Source organism: Crocodylus siamensis, chromosome 1 (genome assembly GCF_052110815.1).
Source record: "Crocodylus siamensis isolate JL-2025a chromosome 1, ASM5211081v1, whole genome shotgun sequence".
Lineage (NCBI taxonomy): Eukaryota > Metazoa > Chordata > Crocodylia > Crocodylidae > Crocodylus > Crocodylus siamensis.
In genome coordinates, this window is record NC_143395.1 from 204,828,379 (window position 1) to 204,846,520 (window position 18,142).

General features: G+C 43.1%; 1 protein-coding gene and 1 long non-coding RNA gene across 17 annotated transcripts in view; one reads left to right on the top strand and one right to left on the bottom strand.

The window, feature by feature from the left end:
- The window catches only part of LOC149873926 (uncharacterized), a 232,919-nt gene extending 225,301 nt beyond the window's left edge, over positions 1–7,618 (top strand). Inside the window, exon 5 of the long non-coding RNA XR_016443125.1 lies at positions 7,498–7,618. This is a non-coding gene — a long non-coding RNA (uncharacterized LOC149873926). The remainder of the gene's footprint in view (positions 1–7,497) is intronic.
- The window catches only part of BCL2L11 (BCL2 like 11), a 43,985-nt gene extending 26,225 nt beyond the window's left edge, over positions 1–17,760 (bottom strand). Inside the window, exons 1-4 of one of the 16 annotated variants that reach the window (XM_090053236.1) lie at positions 16,937–17,407; positions 16,568–16,715; positions 16,310–16,399; positions 8,018–8,205 (exon numbers count right to left, since the gene is read on the bottom strand). In XM_090053236.1, coding sequence (XP_089909362.1) covers positions 8,033–8,205; positions 16,310–16,399; positions 16,568–16,715; positions 16,937–17,209 — 684 coding nt within the window. In that variant the 5' untranslated portion in view covers positions 17,210–17,407 and the 3' untranslated portion in view covers positions 8,018–8,032. Of the gene's footprint in view, positions 1–6,942; positions 14,661–16,294; positions 16,716–16,936; positions 17,408–17,449 lie in introns of those variants that run through there. The other 15 variants (XM_090053219.1, XM_090053228.1, XM_090053201.1 and 12 more) reach the window with 15 other exon arrangements.
- Positions 17,761–18,142: the final 382 nt, after the last annotated feature.

Sequence of the window (18,142 nt, forward strand, 5' to 3'; positions counted from 1 at the left end):
TATTTCTATTTATTTTTTATCTACATATATTGTACATAATATAGGTCCAGTAGTACATGTATATAATTAATAAATAAATAAATATACATATATTGGGGGTGCATGCTCAAAAATTTTTTACTGATAGGGGCGCGCTATCAAAAACGTTTGGAGACCACTGGTCTAGAGCAGTGGTTCTCAACCTTTTTTGTATCAGGACCCATTTGTAAATATCAATGGCCAGTCCTCACCCGCTGCCCTCAGCCCCCAAGCATGTGGGGCAGGGGAGCCCCTGAAGCTCTGATAGCCTGTAAGGGAAAAGTCACCATTTCCCATGTTTCTCTCCTCTAAAGGAGAATCATTTTTTAGAGTTTGTGACCCTTTCATATACTCTTGTAACCCACTTCTGGGTTGCAACCCACAGGTTGAGAAACACTGGTTTAGAGGACTGGCTAACAGAGGTACCCCTCAGCACAAACTACCACCCACGACAGAGAGAAAAAGCTGAGATGCAACAACCAGTAACAATTCCCTGAGATTCCCTGCTCCATCCAAGGTTAGGAGCTGCTGTAAATTATGCTGGATGGTAATTACCTCCTAAAAGCTGTTATCAGGGTAGCTGTGACACAGTGTTCTAACTATACTCCTGCTACCTCAGGTGCTAGTGGCTGCAAGGAGGATGGCATAGGGGCTACCTATGCCAGGTCTACCTGCAGATTTCCCACATAGGGAGGGAAATATTAACATTAACAGTACAGAAAAAGGGATCAGATATTTTCTGCTTGATGCATGTGATTCTTTGTGATTGTCACATTTATTTAGGAGCATACTTAGAAGCAGCTGCTAGAACCTAACCACAAGTGTAATAAATCTCATAACATGCAACCAGCTTACAGTTTGGGGAGAATTGTCCATTTGTATTTATCAGAACACAAGCAAAGCTGAAACAAGTACCTTCCACCTACTTAAGCCTGGGAACACTCAATTCAAATGAATGCTTATGATGGATCTCCAGTATGAAAAACATCAGTGCTCCTATCAGTTTAAAACCTTTTGTAATTCTTTAGCTAGCTTTGCTTTGTCTGCAAATGCAATTATTGGTACAAAACTAGCCAGTGTTAACACAGGCTATCTATACAATAAGAAATTCTGTTGAACCCAGAAAAGAAAGTACCTTTACATTTGAACCAAAACATATTAAGTTCAACATACCTGACAAAGCATCACTGCTACTTGAAATGTAGGTACAATATACAAAACAAAAATAGGAACAGTGTCCTCATGAAAGCCCTCTTATAACCCAAGGAAAACCTTCTCCACCCTCTCATCACAATGTTTCCACTCAATTTGCATTCCTGCAATGTGTTGAGAGCTATTGTGTGTGTTAATAAGTTATGCACCTTCAGTAAAGCTCCCATGTCAGTCATGTTTCTATCCATGTAGCCTTGGAAATTTTCTGAAGCAACAGCTGGCTGTTAGGATCACACACTTCATAAATTGAAGGTATAGCTGTGCAACCTCACATCAGACAATCCCTCCAATCTACCACCTCCAGAAGACTCATGTCCAACAAGGCTCCAACACCACAGAGGACTAAGAAACACCAAACAAGACTGTGCAAAGGTAGTACTTTAAAGAGCTGAAAGTAAGCAGCTTTGTCCTTTTCTTCCTAATATCTGCACTTTTAAAGATTAGCCGCCATAAATATCCTCCGGGGATTAAAACAGCTTGTTAATTAATCACTGCTAAAACCATTACCTTCCAACAACTACCCTAGATACTGTCTGGAGAATAGCAATTCATGCAGGTGTAAATACATCTTCCCATAGCAGCCAAACAAATTTCTGACAGAGGAACTCTAGAAAATAGTACCAACCCCTAGTAGTGACCCCTAAGGTGAACTGTACATTAGTTACCCCTAAAAAAAACGGGATACAGACCATAACTCATGTGTGCAGCCTTGAAAAACACGACTGATTTTCTGAATGGTTTTGCTTAACTAGTAACTCACAGATCTTTTCATGCAATTTTGCCAGTTTAGTTATGCGACAGAGAGAAAAACATAAATACAAGCATAATAACAAACCAGTTAAGAGGAAAATGCACTTAATATTAGTCAGAGAAACCAATACCACCTTGTCTTCAGGGAAAACAGTATAAAATGTTCAGTGACCATTAATGTCTGCAATGGAAGATTATCATCAGCCCATCTCCAGTATCTACAGAAGTTAACATAAGTAGAAATGTGTCCCAAATAAGAAAGCCACAGCCAAAGACCTGGTGATGAAATCCAAGCCAAAGAATGCCTACAGAAATGCCAACATCTCTCAAATTCCCTTAGAGAAGTCCACAAACATCACCTTTTATCTCTAGAAATGCAGTAAGCTCTATAAGCTCTCAACCTATTTTAAGCTCAAAGTTCCCCTCAGAAAAATGCCAGCTCTTAGCTTTCACTAGTTTCTTGACTACAGAAAAATAATAGAGCAAGCCTTCCGTTGCTAAGAACTCAGAAAGACTACAACAGATCAGAAAGCTTTTGACACTATGATTCCTACTTGAAATGTTTGGGTTTATCTTGCAATTCATGTATAGGTGTTTGCATCTGTAATACTGGTACCCTTAAAAAGGATTTAATGGCACCCTAGCATGCCACTGAACCCTGAGAGTCACTGCCCTAGAAACATCAATTTCCAGAAGAGTTAATGCACAAAAAGATTCCTCCGAAAAGGACAGTATGCATCACATTCAGAGAGTGGACAGACACAGGAAATGCCAACCAACCAAAAGGTGCTAATCTAAACACTATGTTTAATAATGCATCTCTAAACTGCAATGTTTCCCAGGGTAGAGGATCCCCGTTTCAGCCTGTGGCATTCTTAGACTGACTTTTTTAAAGTAACAGGATGTCATGTTTCTGCAAGTCCACATAATTACATTACAGCAAGTGTCAAAAAGGACATAAAAACATGACATTCTTGAAAAGCTCACTTGGAAAAAATTGTTCATTGACAATCCAACTTCTGCAGCCCATAGGGAAGTATTCCAAGCACAGTTCTGAAGACTAGTATCAAGTTTTTGGACTGTCCTCCATGAGGGTTCATAGGGGTTCTCCTTTGAAAGCACGTATGGGAGCAGCTGATGTCTGCAACAGGATGTGGAACTGCAAGAAGCCAAAACTGATAAAAGAGAGCAGAATGGGGCTTTGGAGAAGCTTACATGGACAGAGCTGTTCAGGCACCAAATGTTCTGATGAACAAGTTTCCCCCATGGCCCTGAAGATGCAGTTAAGAACAGAGCCTACTCCAGGTGAATGAACTGATTCACCTATACGAGAAAAAACCTCAATATTTTATGTTAGTTTTTCCTCGTTTAAAAGTTAAAAAAAAAAAAAATCAGCTCTAAAGAAACAAATCAAGCTATTTCTTCTGCAGCTGGAAAGGAAGAGAAATTGTAACTACTGTATTTTCTCACATACCACACACATCTTTTCCCACCTAAAACCAGCCCCTCAAAATTGGGGTGCACATTTTGAATAAAAAAGATGTTTTCTTTACTGGGAAAGCAGCACACCTGGAGACACTGTGTATGCCATTCAGCTGCCAAAATAGCTGCCACTCATGTGTCTCAGCCAACTGAGGGGATGAAGTCTTCTGTTAACCCTCTGACAGCTGTAGCTATTGGCTGTGCTTGTACCCAAAGCAGCAAGTGAGCTGTTGGTAGTATCTTGAGGCTTGTGATATAGAAACAACATGCTACTTAAAGGAACTTTTTATATAAAGAACTATTTACAGGAAAGTAGCTAACAGCCTTGCTACTGCCCTTGCAAGGACCTGGGGCCTAATCTTGTGTGGGGAAAAAAAAAAAGGAGTAAGCCCTCCTAGGAACAAAGTCCAGGACATGTGGCACTGCAGGAGACAGTCTGCCACACCAGGATGTTTCTGATGCCACACTTCCAGGACGCCCTATGTTTCCAGGCGATCTTACCCCATGTCACAGTTGGCCATTACTCTGGAAAAAATCATTTTTACTACATTCTGCCTACAAAAAGGGTACCTGTTTTATTTGGGAACTTGTTGCATGCAAAACAATATGGTATTTGAGAGATGTTCAGGTGTTATAAGGATAGAGCATATACTTAGGCTGATTTGAGCACTACGTTCCTTTAATGGAAGATTAACTTTTTTTTATAAAATCATAGAAAAGTAAGACTAGAAGGAACCTCCTGAGGTCATCTAGTCCAGCCCCCCCACCAGAATCAGGATCAAGCTCATCCAAACCATCCCAAGCAAATCCTTGTCTAAACTATTTGTAAAACTACACAGTCAACTCTTACACACAACCACAAGGCATAACACCCTAATCTTTATAATGAAATATTTCTTCTAAAAAGCTTTGGTATGCATCATAAATATGTCTTTATTTCATTTATTTTTAATTGAGAGACAGAAAATTTAGGCACATCTTAAATGCCTGGGCATTTTATGATGGAAGGAATGTAGTATGTTTTAGCTCCCAATAGTTCTGGAACTCAGTAAAGCATTTGGTATTCAAATTTAAATTCTTATTGCTTAATAAAGTAACATTTAATTTCTATGAAATTGGAAAAAAAGCCAGTCTGTTCTGCCAAGCATTATTTTTTAATTAAAAAAAAAAAATCAATATTTGACAAAACCACCTAGTGTATTTCTGAATTTGAGTTTTATAAATATTCTCTTTTGAAGTCTGGCACAATTAACAAAATCCCTAGCATCTTCCCAGCTTTTTCAAGGAGTTATACTTCAGAGCTTACTATCTGAGAACTTTTTATCATATATTTCAAATTGCTAAATACTTAAAAAGAACTTTGCCTCTTACAAACCAAAAGAAGCTTCACACATCAGGTCTTCTTATAGTTTCATAGATTCTAGGGTCAGAAGGGACCTCACTGGGCCATCTAGTTTGACCCTCTGGCCCTGGCAGGCAAGAAAAGGGTCACCAAACCTGGGGTCATGTGATCTCAGCCAGGTGCCTGTTCAGTTTCCTCTTGAAGACGGCGTGGATGGGGTGAGCACCAGCTCCCTTAGAAGCCCAAATTTTTTTCCTTATTATTGAACACCAAGTTTTAGGCAACAAAATTAGAAAGCGTGCCTCAACAGCCCTATCATAAATACATCTTACAGTCTCCATTGTAAGATACAATTTTCAGTTGCATTTAACTTATGAACTAACTACCTGGGCTGAAGTTTTGAATGGCGTACTTGCCACTGATTAACTGTTTGCAAAATTTCAGTTTATGTTGCTCAGCCATTTCTAAGAACACATGCACACACATATTAAGGACATGCATATTGTTTTGCCCATGTTAAAATAAAACTTAAAACCATTTCACTGAAAAAGTGTAGCAGCTCTACACATTGTAGTACAGACTAAAACTGAGGGGTGGAGTGAGGAAGCAGACAGGCTTGTGTGGGTGTCAGGAACAAGACTTTTGTGAATTCCCCACTTCTTCCCTCCAAAATAAAACACCAGGTCTGCTGGAAGTTATAAGTCTCTCCAAGATCTGATTGGCACATGCTCAGTAAAGAAAACATTCAACAGAATTTTTCTGAAAATTCTGAGGCTGGGATATTGTGGTGAATACTTAGAATGGAGCAGGTCAGACCTGAGGAGTTGGCTCCCTATTCTAGCTGGGTGAGGGCTGGATGTATACTTCACCATTATACTTCCCTGTCTTTCCATTTAATGTTTTTAAAGTACTACCACAGATTATATGAAGCAAAGCTTTCTTTAGATCAGTCTGTTCACTGGCAGTATATCTCTGAAAGTGTACCATCTTCTCAGAGAAACTGCACAGAACCATGGAAAGCAAAGCTTAAAGAGAGAGAATGGTTGTTTTCACCTGAACATGTCATTTACAAAAGGGGTGCTGCCGACAGATTTTTGGGGCCAATGCCAATTTTTAAGGAGGCATATCGGCCGATACTGATCCAATTTCCAATACAGCTGCATGCAGCTAATAAGTCCGGTATAATGGAAGGGGGGGGGAGGGAAAAGGTGTGGGGGGCAGATCAAGGCCCCTGCAGTGAGGAAGGAAATGGGGCGGGGCAGGGTATGCAATGAAGCTGCGGCTAGTCCGGGGGGTGCAGGGTGACTCTTGCTGTGTGCACCCTAGGAGGGCACGGGGTATGGGTGGGACGGGCTGCAGATGGCACCAGGCAGGCAGCAGCATAAGGAGGGGCTATAGGGTAGCTGCAACCCTCCCCCGAAAAAAAAACCCCGTAGCCACCCTAGCCCCCTGCTGCTGCCACCCACCCTGCACAGATCCAGGGGCATATGCCCCATCTGCCCCATGCCCTGCCCCAGATGAGCAGTGGGAGCAGCAGCGGGAGCCACTGGATAAGCTGACAAGCTGTCAAATGAGCTGCATGCTGCAGTGGGAGCCCCTTCCCCCCTCCCCCCCATACCCCAGACAAGTCATGGCTCCATCCTGCACCCCTCCCCACACCCCAGCCCCACACCCTCCTCCCTACAGGGACCTTGATCTGCCTGTCTCTTTCCAGCACCATAGACTTACCAGCTGCAAGCAGCTCTCCACACTGCCGGCTGTGCTTCTCACTGCCTCCATCAGAGATGTGGGGCGGAAAATTTTCCACGCTTTATTTTTCCATGGAGAATTTTCCATTTGTAAAAATTCATTGTTTCATAAAAGTCATTAGTAACAATGAATGGATGCCAATACATTAGGTAAGCTCGGGAGTTTCAAAGTTGTAATAATATTTTTCAGGTGATTATCCCTAGGAAGCTGGAAGTGTTTGCATAAGATCTGTTAGTTTTTTCATGCTTTTGGTTTGAAGTAGTCATAATAATGCCCACTCAAAACAAAGCTAGTGTGTGGCATCATTATAGTGAAGTTCAAGCTACTGAAGGAAGGAAGAAAGTTGGTAGATGTAAATATTGCAGGCAGGAGTATGCTAACAACACTACAAGAATGAAGAAACATTTAATAACATGTAGAAACTGTCCTGAAAGAGTACAAGCCATAAAGAGAAAACTAATACAATGAAGTGGTGGAACAACATCATCTGAGAAAAGTCTACTTCAAGAATCCTACGTAAGCAAACAAATTAATATGTTAAACACCACACAGTATAGACTAGCATCTACATTGTTTTAAAACATAATTTTAAAGGTTGTTAATGCAACTCTGGACTATTATTTAAAATATTTGCATCTTGCTTTTCTGCTTGCACTAAGCACCTAAGTGGCTTAGGCTTACCAATATATTTTTTTAAAGTTACATAATAGATAAATAGCCAACTATTTCAACCCAGCAGAGCGAATTTAGTGCTCTGGCCGATGGCAGAGGTATACGTTCCTTCGGCTCTGCAGTCCCAGGGCAACTGAGCAGCAAGTTGAACAGCAGAATGTTCTTTTTGGCAGGGAGGGGAGAAGCAAGCTCCCTGCTGTTTCTCCTTCTGATGGACGAGGTCAGACTAGAAGAGGCTAAAATAAAAATATATTTTCCCTCCTTTGTTGCAGGAACTTCGTAGCTCAAGTGAAATAGCAGATTTGCAAAAAAAAAAAAAAAGGAAAATGAAAATACTGAGCTGCTATGCCTGGGGGAAGAAGCAGCAGGAACCTCACTTTCAAGATCCCTAGCACCAGATATGCCATCCACCATAAAAAGCTGTTCAAGACAGTCAAGCTTTTCATTAGCTTTGTGGAAAAAATGTCAAAAGAAGATCAAGAAAAAGCAGATGAGACATCAGCTTGAGCTATATTTGCAAGTTGCACGCCTCTTTCTGTAACTGCAAATCAATACTGGAAGGAACATTACAAACTAATTTGCCCATCATAAAAGTTACCGTCACGTTATCTTATCACATTCTCTCTTAGATAGAGAGTATGACAGAGTTCAAACAATGGTTATTCAAAGGATTGGTCAAGCAAAATCACTGACTCTGATGTCAGATGGATGGAATAATATACAAGAAACATTTTTAACTTTATTGAACATGAGATTAGCAACACCTGAACCAATATTCCTGAAAGCAACTGCTACCAAATCTTCTCGTCATACAGGTGAATACACAGTCAAATTACTGAGTGAAGAGATTGAAACTGCAGGTCCCTCCAGGGTATAAGCCCTTGCAACTGATAATGCAAGTAACATGAAAGCTGCAATTATTAACGGCAAAGTATCCTCATTTAATAGTATTCGGCTGTCTTGCTCATGGGTTGAATCTTCTGGCAAAGGACATAATAAGTGTGACTACAATGAACGCAATAATTGGCAAACAGCAAAGCAACTGTGAAGGTATTAACACAATCATCATGCTGCTAATCAGACTGAAGATATTACAGAAAGAGAAGCATGGGAAGGAAAGTGCACTTTTATTACCAGGAGAAACTAGATGGGGCTCAGCTACGAAGCGTTTACATAATTTGCTTCACACAAAGAACTGTCTGCAGTGTGTTTCAGTAGATGACATATTATCCCAGATTATGCCCATGAATATTTGGAAGCAGATTCTCAACAACGATGTGTTCTGCGTTCCGAGTTCATGAAGCATTCAGTTTCCTACTAGCAGTTTCAGTGGCTATCAAGAAACTTGTAGGAAGGGTACCAAGCCTTTCAAATATTCCAGAGATATTCAAACAACTCAATGAAAATCAAATTGAGCTTTTGCCTTCTTCACCTCTATCCAAAAAAGAAGTCAAACAAATGTTTACTAGAGATTGGAGTTTTACTCTCATCCAGTTCATCTGGCTGCAAACCTTTTGAATCCTCAACACAGAGGACAACATTGATCAGAAGATGATCTGTCTACTGCTTTCAATACAATTATGGAAGTAGCTAAGAACGTCCCCAACAGCGATGAAATAGCTGTGATGACAGCCATTGCCAAGTACTGGGCAAAAGGAAAACTTCGGAGCACATACATCATTTGACAGGCAGCAGAGAATATACATCTCCTCTCACATGGTTGAAGGGATACTGTAACACCTGACTGTTGTCCAGGATTGCTCTGAGAATCCTAAGCATTCCACCAACAGCAGCTTCTTGTGAATGGAACTGAAAGGCTTGCAGCTCACTCAAGACAAAAAAGAGGAATAGACTAACAAAAGAACGCAGCGCTAAACTTGTTTCTATTTCTCAAAATCTCTTTGCTTCTGGAGAATCAGTCAGAAGCACAATTAGCGAAGATGCAGTGTGACGGTAAGTTGCCCTTGCCCATAGACTCATTGGTAAAACCATCTTTTAGTGAAAGAGAATGTGATTCAAGTAGTTCTGAATCAGATTTGCCTCAGTCTGATTCTGAAGTGGAACTAATAAGTAATGCAAGTGATTCTACAGATGGTGACAGTGAAAAACTGGAGATGCCACAATGGCCTCAGTGGACAAAAGTTAAACTCTGTTGAAGTAGATCGGTGGACAACCATGGCATATCACGCACAGTTCTTTGGCTGTGCTAAAATTAGTGTGTCAACAGTTTTCAGTGCCTTTTTTTTTGTTATAGTTAAACAAACAATGTAAGGGAAGTACATGCTATTGCGTATTGTCTTTACATTTTTACAAGTATTCTAATAAAAAATAATTTTTCCACAAAGTTTTGAATTTGTTTGAATATAATATTTAAGCCACTAAGTGTGCTGTGTTTAATTTTTTTTCTAATCAAATATTTCAGTTTAAACTACTAGTGGCTATTGGGACATAAAATGAACATGGGGGTATTTTTTTAGTTTTGTTTACTAAATATAAGTCAAATAAACATGGTAAATCAGATAACACTATTTAGGGTACTGGAAAATCAAAATTTTCCAGGGAACCCACATCTCTGGGATTTATGTATATGAAGACCAAAAGCAGAAAAACCCAATTTCCCTCCCCACCACCCACACAAACTGGTCCCAATTTTACTGGTATTTAAATTTATCTTTCAACTGCAAATTAAGACCCCATTTCACCACATGGAAAAATGGCTAGATAAGCTTCTCAAAGTGTCAGACCATGCTGATTTTTAACTGATGAAACACTCCATATAACAACTGCTGAAATACTGGACGTATTAGAATAATAAACCGTGCTTCCCACTGTAAAACATGCAACAAAGAAAAAAATTAAAATATAGTGCTCATTAAATTGTCTTCCAATTTTGTTGGTTTGTTTGTTCACAACACCAATTGTAAATATATTACCCATTAGCTAAAACAGGAACACAAAATCAGAAAAAGTTTGAGAATGAATAGCTAGTATATACATTTATACAATGAGGTGTATACATAAACACCTGCACGTACATCTTATTATACATGGATACTACATACTGGGTACGTCTACACATGCAATTAATATGACGTGATAAACTCCAATGTAGTTTACATTGGAGAAAACTGGTCCTAGGTGCAGCACATACAGATACTGCACCTAGGACTATACTTCGAGCCGGGGAAGTGTAGCCCCAGGCTGGCAGGGGGCCCACAGAGTCAGTCCCAGGGTCTGAGTGGTGGCATCAGGAGGCAGAGGGGCTGGCTGGGGCATGATGGTGCTAAAGTGCAAGGCTAGGCAGCAAGCAGCCCTTCCCCAGCACCCTAATGCCCTAGTCAGCCCCTGTCACCGTCTATACATGCATTTTGGTGGAGTAAATTACTCTACCGTAGGATACCATCCTATAGTGGAGACAATTAATTTACTGTGCCCTAATATTGGTGCACGTGTAGACTCTGACACTTCACTGTGAATTTAATTAGTCAACTCTGCAGTAAAACGTATGTGTAGATGCACCCAGTGGGCATATCCATCCACATGAGCGCAGATGTGCAGTCTGCAGCAACCTACACACAAGCATTCCCTGCACTGCTAATTTACAGCATGTGGAATAAAGGGGGGTTGACGCCAGAAAATCCCAGGGGTCAAATGAACCCACACCTAAAAAAAGCAGGGTGGCTCATGTGGCAGCAGTGCATGCCGTCCAGAACCGGAGCCTGGCCAGCCAGAGCCATACTCTGGCTGCCAGCCAGGCTCCTTGCTGCTGTATCACTGCAGCTCCCAAAGGCCCCCCAGGTAAGGCTGCTGGGGCCAGCACAGTTGCTGACACCAAGGCAACATGTTGTGCACTAAAGCGTGCACAGCATGGCCATTCCCCAGGGACAAGTAGCAGTGGTACACATTGTGCCGCTGCTTTTTGACCCCATGGAAAATGCATGTTCCTGCTCATGCCAACGCACCACACGAGTTTAAAATAAAAAATCCTCAAATCCATCAGTCTTACCAAATGCTTTTGTCCCTGGATTTCCTAAATTATTTTTAAAAAATCATTTTGAAATTAGTAATAATTTATGTAGTTATCATCATGTATGCAAGTACTTCCCATGACTGACTCTTTCACGCTTCATGGTAGTGACCGACTCTTCCACACTTCATAAAACATATGAAGCAAGATAAGCATTTCTCTCCCTTTTCCCAGCCCTACCTCACTAGCGCTCATCCCCATTATTTCTTGTTCACCTACCTTTCCTATTCCATTACTTCATTAGGACATAAATTATTGCTTGCTCCCTGACACCCTATGCAGTTCACACATGTATCATCACCATCAATTTACTGAAGGATTGAACATTTCCTCAGGTATGTAGTCCAAACTATTCCCTAAAGCAAGCCAAGTGTCCCTACCACACCCCCACCCAACTCAGCTGGGGTCTTTGACTCGTGTCAGTCAGGCCTCAGGGCCAATACCCTCTCCCAAAGCAACAAAGGCCTTCTTTTCCTCCTCTCCCATGCAGAAGTCCCACTCAAACTGCAGATCAGGTTCAATGGCTATGGCAAGCACCTTTTGGCCACCCAGCTCATGTGAACACTGGCAAACACAGACTCAGGGTAATCTGCGGCATACAAGCATACTGCTCACTGTCAATCTGAACTCTTCCCTACAGGGATGTGGGAAAAGGGCAACATTAAAACCCAAATGACATAATTATGTGCAAAATTATTTCAGTAAGACACAGGACTCAGTTCCCCAGGTGTGAAAATGATTGGTTGAATCTGCAACTGCATGCAAAGCTCTATCAATCACAGCAACTTCTCCCTCAAATGTCTCTATACTAGGAACACTAACTCTACCTTGAATCCCCTACTGGTATACCATGTTTCCAAGCAAAGGGAGGGAATATGTAAATTTTACAGCCCTTAGAACATTAAACTTTTAAACTGAAATAAGATCTCAATTATATCAGAGACAGTTCGGCCATAATTAACCCTATTGGTCCAGTAGACAGGCCTCCCTAACTTTAACACTTCTGCTCAAAAAAAGAGGAAAGATAGAAAATTGTGTCTAAATTTCCTACATTACTGTGACACTCATTCTTTTTTTGAGATCAATTTGCAACAGACTATTAATACCAAGACATATGTTAGATGTTTAAAAACAGTAATAGTGAAAAATATAATCTTAGGTCTCATTTAACTTTAATAATGGAATTAATTACTATACACTCAAATTAAAACACCTGCTTAAGTTTTTGCAGGATTGGCACCTCACAACAGCTACATACATACTTACATACATCCATACCATTTTGCATCATGCCAAAAACATCATTTGAAAACTAACAATTCAAATGGATGCCAAGGAATCCTTGGTACTCCTCTTGAAATATACATATAATGTATAAGAATCAGCCATATATACCTAGAATATTTCCAAGGCAAGAGAGAGGGTATAGTTGGGTATATGGTAAGTATTGGAGGGCAATGATGAGCAATGGAGGACTACTAAACGAACAGGTAGTTTAACATTCTGAAGCAGGGAAGGGATGAGAAAAGGATAGTAAAACTGCTGTGTAACAAAAAGTAATATGTTTTGGTTGCTAGCTGGACTCTGCTGAAACACACTTTCAACCTTAATGTTTTTGTCTGGGATAAGCCCACTCAGTCAGAACCTGAACTAGTAGTTAACTTCTGCTGGCATTGTATTAACATCCCATAAATATGTAGGTACTTTATGAAAGAAACTTAACAGGGATGGGGTTATTTTTACCATTTATCAAATACTGCCAATTCTAGCCTGATACAACTACTTATCCCTGTATGCTACTAAATCAAGTTCAGTTCCTTTTCAGAGACTGCAGACAGACTAGGCACTCAAAATTTCAAGGGCTTAGTCCAAAAGTTCCTATGTCAGAAAAATTCCCATCAAGTCCAACAGAAGTTTTGCTTCCACAGGAACTACAAGTCTGGACCCTCCCCTGGGTAGTACTTCAGAGATACTGATCTCTTCAACAAGTCACAAGCCAAGTTCAAGAACCAAGCAACAAGTCACTTGTAGGAAACTTTATGAGTAGAGACCTACTGAATTCATGACAGAAGTGAGATGCTCCTTTAATCTTGCAGGTTCCCCACACCCTCCAGCCAATTGGTGGAGAGGCTCCGCTTTTGGTTCACTCCTGATCAGTGGGAAGGCAAAAACTGAAGTTTTAAATATGGTGCCACTTTTGCTTCCTGCCACTGATTGGCTGAGGGGCCCCAGATGGCCCTGCTGTTTGCTGCTGACTGGCGGGGAGGCAAAGATGGCGCCACGTTTAAAACCAGTTTTAGCCTCCCTGCTGATCAGGAGGGAGCTGCAGGATCCTACACTAATCAGCAACAGGAGAGGTGCATACAGGAGAACATGCAAGATTAAAGGAGCCACCACTCGCTCTATTTCCACCATGAACTTGGTACATTCCTACTTATCAGCTTAACCAGGTTTGAAAACAAGTACATTCCATATTCGAGTGACCTTAGCATTTTCCACCCAGTTTATGCATCAACCACTGTTTATGACAGTACCCAAAGTAGCAATGGTAGTACAAAGACTTATTTAAAATAAGGTTTTTAAGGAAGCATGTTTGACTGAGTGACAAAAGTTTAGGTTTCTGTGATTACCGAAAGAACTGGTGTTTCCTTCTTGAGTACAAGAATGATGCTCACAGCTAAATTACAGCTTTGCACATGCTATGACCAACCAACCCTTATTTTAAAAAGTCTAGCATCTTTTGTCCTATAACACCATGTATGTTCTCTCAATAAAGTTGTGAAACTTGCATTAAGCTGTAATTATAGCAATAATGTCAGAAAAATCTTTCCTAAGGGTATATTACAGTAAGCACTTTGCAGCTGTAACTGCAACCATTACCTATGAAAATATTTTGATAGCAACATGTAAAACTTAATTTGAGTTTGTTATTCACCAAAAAAGTTGTCAATGTAACCAATTTTTGCTGAGATATGAACGTGGGAACTTCACTTTTTGGAGGTCAAGAAACTCTCTTTTTAAAGAAGAGAAGGTTAAATTAAATTAGGAATACAGAGAAAACTGTGATAGTTAAGTTGCTTATTACAGTGGTATTTCTACCTTCTGGTTCTGAAGATTTAAGTTCAAGCCTTAAAATAATGAACTACATTAAACCATACATCTGTAAAACATTCCACAAATGATGTAAGAGATTGTCAAGTGACAAGTTAATTTACAGAATTTCAATTCATTTTGATGGGAAACTTGCAGCTAAATCCACTATTTGGCTTTGGGAAAAAAATACCTCTGCATGATCTTCCACAAGGAACTCCTGCCATTGATTAAAGAGAAATACCCACAGGTTCCAAAGAAGCCCTATCCCTTCCATCCTGACTAGAAGGTGGGCTCTCAAAGAAACTTCAAAGGATGCTGGAGAGAGAGGAAGAGATGTTTCTCAGCATTCATGCACATGGGAAACCCTACATCTAGGAAAACAGGGGCATCTCCTGGAGCCTTCTCTCCTTTCCTGGGATGTAGCCCTCACCTCAGGAGACAAAACACCTACCACCAATATTGTGTGTATATACTTGCATGTGCACGTACACATATGCACACATTTTTTTTTTTTTAAATGGAGACATCTGGGCAAATTTAGTAAATTTAGTATAAGATGCAGAAACATCTTAGCGAATTTATGCCTAGGGAACATAGTGAAGTTTGTTTTAAGAGCAATTCTCAATCAAGGTGTCATGGCACCCTGTGATGTCCCAAGACCCTGTCAAGGGTGCCACGTAATGTTAGCACTGTAAAACATGCAAAACATTCTTAAGGCAAACCCAGAGATTTTCAAATAGGAATCTAAAGTGTTAAAAATAATTCTGACCTGTTGTGGTCTTTCTGAGTTCTCTGCAACAAAAGAATTGCTCTATTATCTTTCTGTAGTCAAACAACAAGTGAAATTTAAGAGCTGGCATTTTCTGAAGGGTATCTAATGAAGATATGGGTGCTTGAGTCGAAAGAAGCTGACAGCACCAAACTGGGTACCCTGATCAGGTATGTTGACGGGTACATGAAAAGACCCTTTAGTATTCTGACTTACCCCTGGTCCCTTAACTCTGGACTACACAAATCTTAGTCAAATATTTGATAATTACTCTGCAGATATCCCAAGTACTTCAGTGAAACAATTTAAGAGTAACACTTAAGATTTTGATGCAGATTACAATTCCATGCTTATCTCAAAAAAAACCAGGTGTCTGACATCAGAAACCTTTCCATTTATTTTCCTCCTATTAATTAAAAACAGAAATAAAGCTGTGCAGGTTCTCTCCACAGCGTGTGTAAAAGGGTTGCCAGATACACCCCAAAAGTTTCAGCCCAAGACAGATTTGTATGGACAACTTTAAAAGTCAACACAAAGAAGTTAACAGAACAACTGAACAGTGTCTGACTTGTAAACTACTCCCCACCCCCAGCCCACCACTGGATTGGTAAGGTGAAGAATTGAAACAAGGTACATTTCTAATCATTTCTCCAATCGTAGTACTATGTTCCAAGATTTCTGGGGGTGGTTATCACAATTGTCGCTATATTAACCAATACTGCCTTCACCTCTCACTACGCCCCCACCTTCCTTAGTTTCCGTGGCAAGACCTTAAGCTAATTTACATAACTAAAACTAGTCCAATACAGAACTTTCTATCAGGGACATTCCATCAGTCCACAATCCTGTGTTCAAGAGAATATACACCACATGGTATGAAACCAAAAGCAGGCAGGATACTTGGACAGTACTTTGTTATTCTTTGGGTGTTCTTATTCTTTGGGAAAGCACCCAAACAGTACTCACAGCTCCAAACCATAGGACAAGTCTTAGTATGTCCTGCGTCTTTCATGAGCCTGGCCTGATGTCATGTGCCTGCACAACATTTTGTTCTTACTGAAACACTGGTTATTTTGGTGTCTCAAGATTAATATGCATATAGTCTAAAAGAAATGCATGTCCTCAGGGATATTCAAAATATATTTAAGAAAAATAAAGCATGAGCTAAAAGGTTTCTTACCATGATCTTGCTTACCCATTGCACTTAAATAATGATTAAAGGCTTGACATGGGGGACTTGGAGTCTGTGTGGACTTGTCGCAACTCATAGGCGCAGGACTCCTGTCTGTGTCGAAAGAGAAATACCCACTGGAGGATCTAGACAGCAGTGAAGATCTTCTTACAAAGATGAAAAGTGGGGATCTGGTTGCAAACGGACTGGGGCTAGTGGGTGGCGCAAATGGTCCCTGAGGGCTGCTGGGTGAAGAGCCGTCCCCCTCACCTGAAAGGTTACCTTGATACTGTGTTTGTATAGAGGTAGGGGCCCCAGGCCTAACGGGCTGAGGCTGACTTGGCCTTTCACGGGGCTGCAACTGTCTATCTTCACTGCCGCACTTGGAATTCAAATCAGAGGGTTGTTTTGCCATTTGGTCTTTTTTTCCCTGCAGAGAAAGAGAAAGCATTGCGAGTAAGCTCTCCCGGCTCCACAGCGACACAACATCGGGGCTTTGCAGCCACACAGCGCCATCCCCAAGTTCTGAGAAACAAGCTCCGTCCGACAGGATTAAATCAGGGAAGCGACTGGATGCAAAGCATCTCCCGCAACTGCTCCGCACAAACAGACAGACAAACAAACAAACAAAGAAATACGACAACAACGCACTGCCTTTTTCCACAGACCAAAAACCCCCAGCGGTCCCGACCGGAGCGCTCCTGGAGTCAGCCGGCCGCCGACAAAAGCCATTACATTTTGAAGTGAAACTTGCGAGCCAAGCAGCTGCGCTCCGAGCCCGCCCGGCTCTGCCCGAAACTTGCTGTGCTGGGACTGGGAGGGCGAGAGAGCGGCGGGTCCGCGCTGTGCCCGCCCCGCAGCCGGCGAGCAGGAGGGGGCGGCGGCGAGGAGGAGCCGCCCGGCCGCGGCCCCGTCCCAGCCCATTGTTCTCCCGAATGTGCTGAGCGCAGCAAGTCTGCGCGGGGCCCGGCCGTCGCGGGCTGCGCCCACTACGTCACAATGGAGCGTGCACGGCCGCCGCTCCCGCCACCCCCGCTCGCTCGCTCGCCCGCCCGCCCGCTCCGCTCCGCTCCGCGCCCCGGGCAAGGGGGGGAGGGGGGCGGGGGGGGGCCGCTCCCCGCACCCGCCCCGGGGTCACGCGCACCCACAGCCGCGGGCACTTACGTTCACGCCGCCTCGTCGAGGCCCGCCCCGCCGCGCGCCCGCTCGCACACCGACCCTGACCCAGACCCAAACCCAGATCCAGACCCGACGCGCGCCGCGACCCGCCGCCCCGCACCAAGCGGCAGGGCGCTGCGCGGCGCGCGCCGCGGCTGGCTGGCGGCAGCGGCGGGCGGGCGGGGCCAAGCGGGGTGTGAGCCAATAGGCGCCAGGCACAGGGCCCCGCTCCCTGAGGTCGTAGCCAATCGGCGCCGGCCCCGCCCCGCCCCCCGGCGCGAGCGCACTGTTTACAAACTAGCCGGAGACAAAACAGGCCCCTCCCCGCCCCCCCACCACCCCCGCGCTCCAACGAGCAGCGCCAACGGGCGGGTGACACTTGTCAGCCGCGGCCGGGGGACCCCCCCCGCGTCCGCGCGTGGCACCGGAAAGTGCCCGGCTGCGCCCGCCCGCACGACCCCCCCTTCCCCCCCGCTGCGTCACTGCCCAGGGGTCCCAGCCCCCGGCGCCCGCCCCCCGCAGCCCCCGCGGGCGGCCAGCCCTGCGGCGGGTCGCACGGCTCGCGTGAGGGCAGCTGTGTGGGAGCCGCCTCGGCGCTGGGCCCCCGAGCTGGGGACGGGAGACCGCAGCTTCCTTCACCCCCGGCCGAGCCCGGGCAGGCCCTCGCGGAGAGCAGCGGCAAGGTGCCTCGGGGAGAAA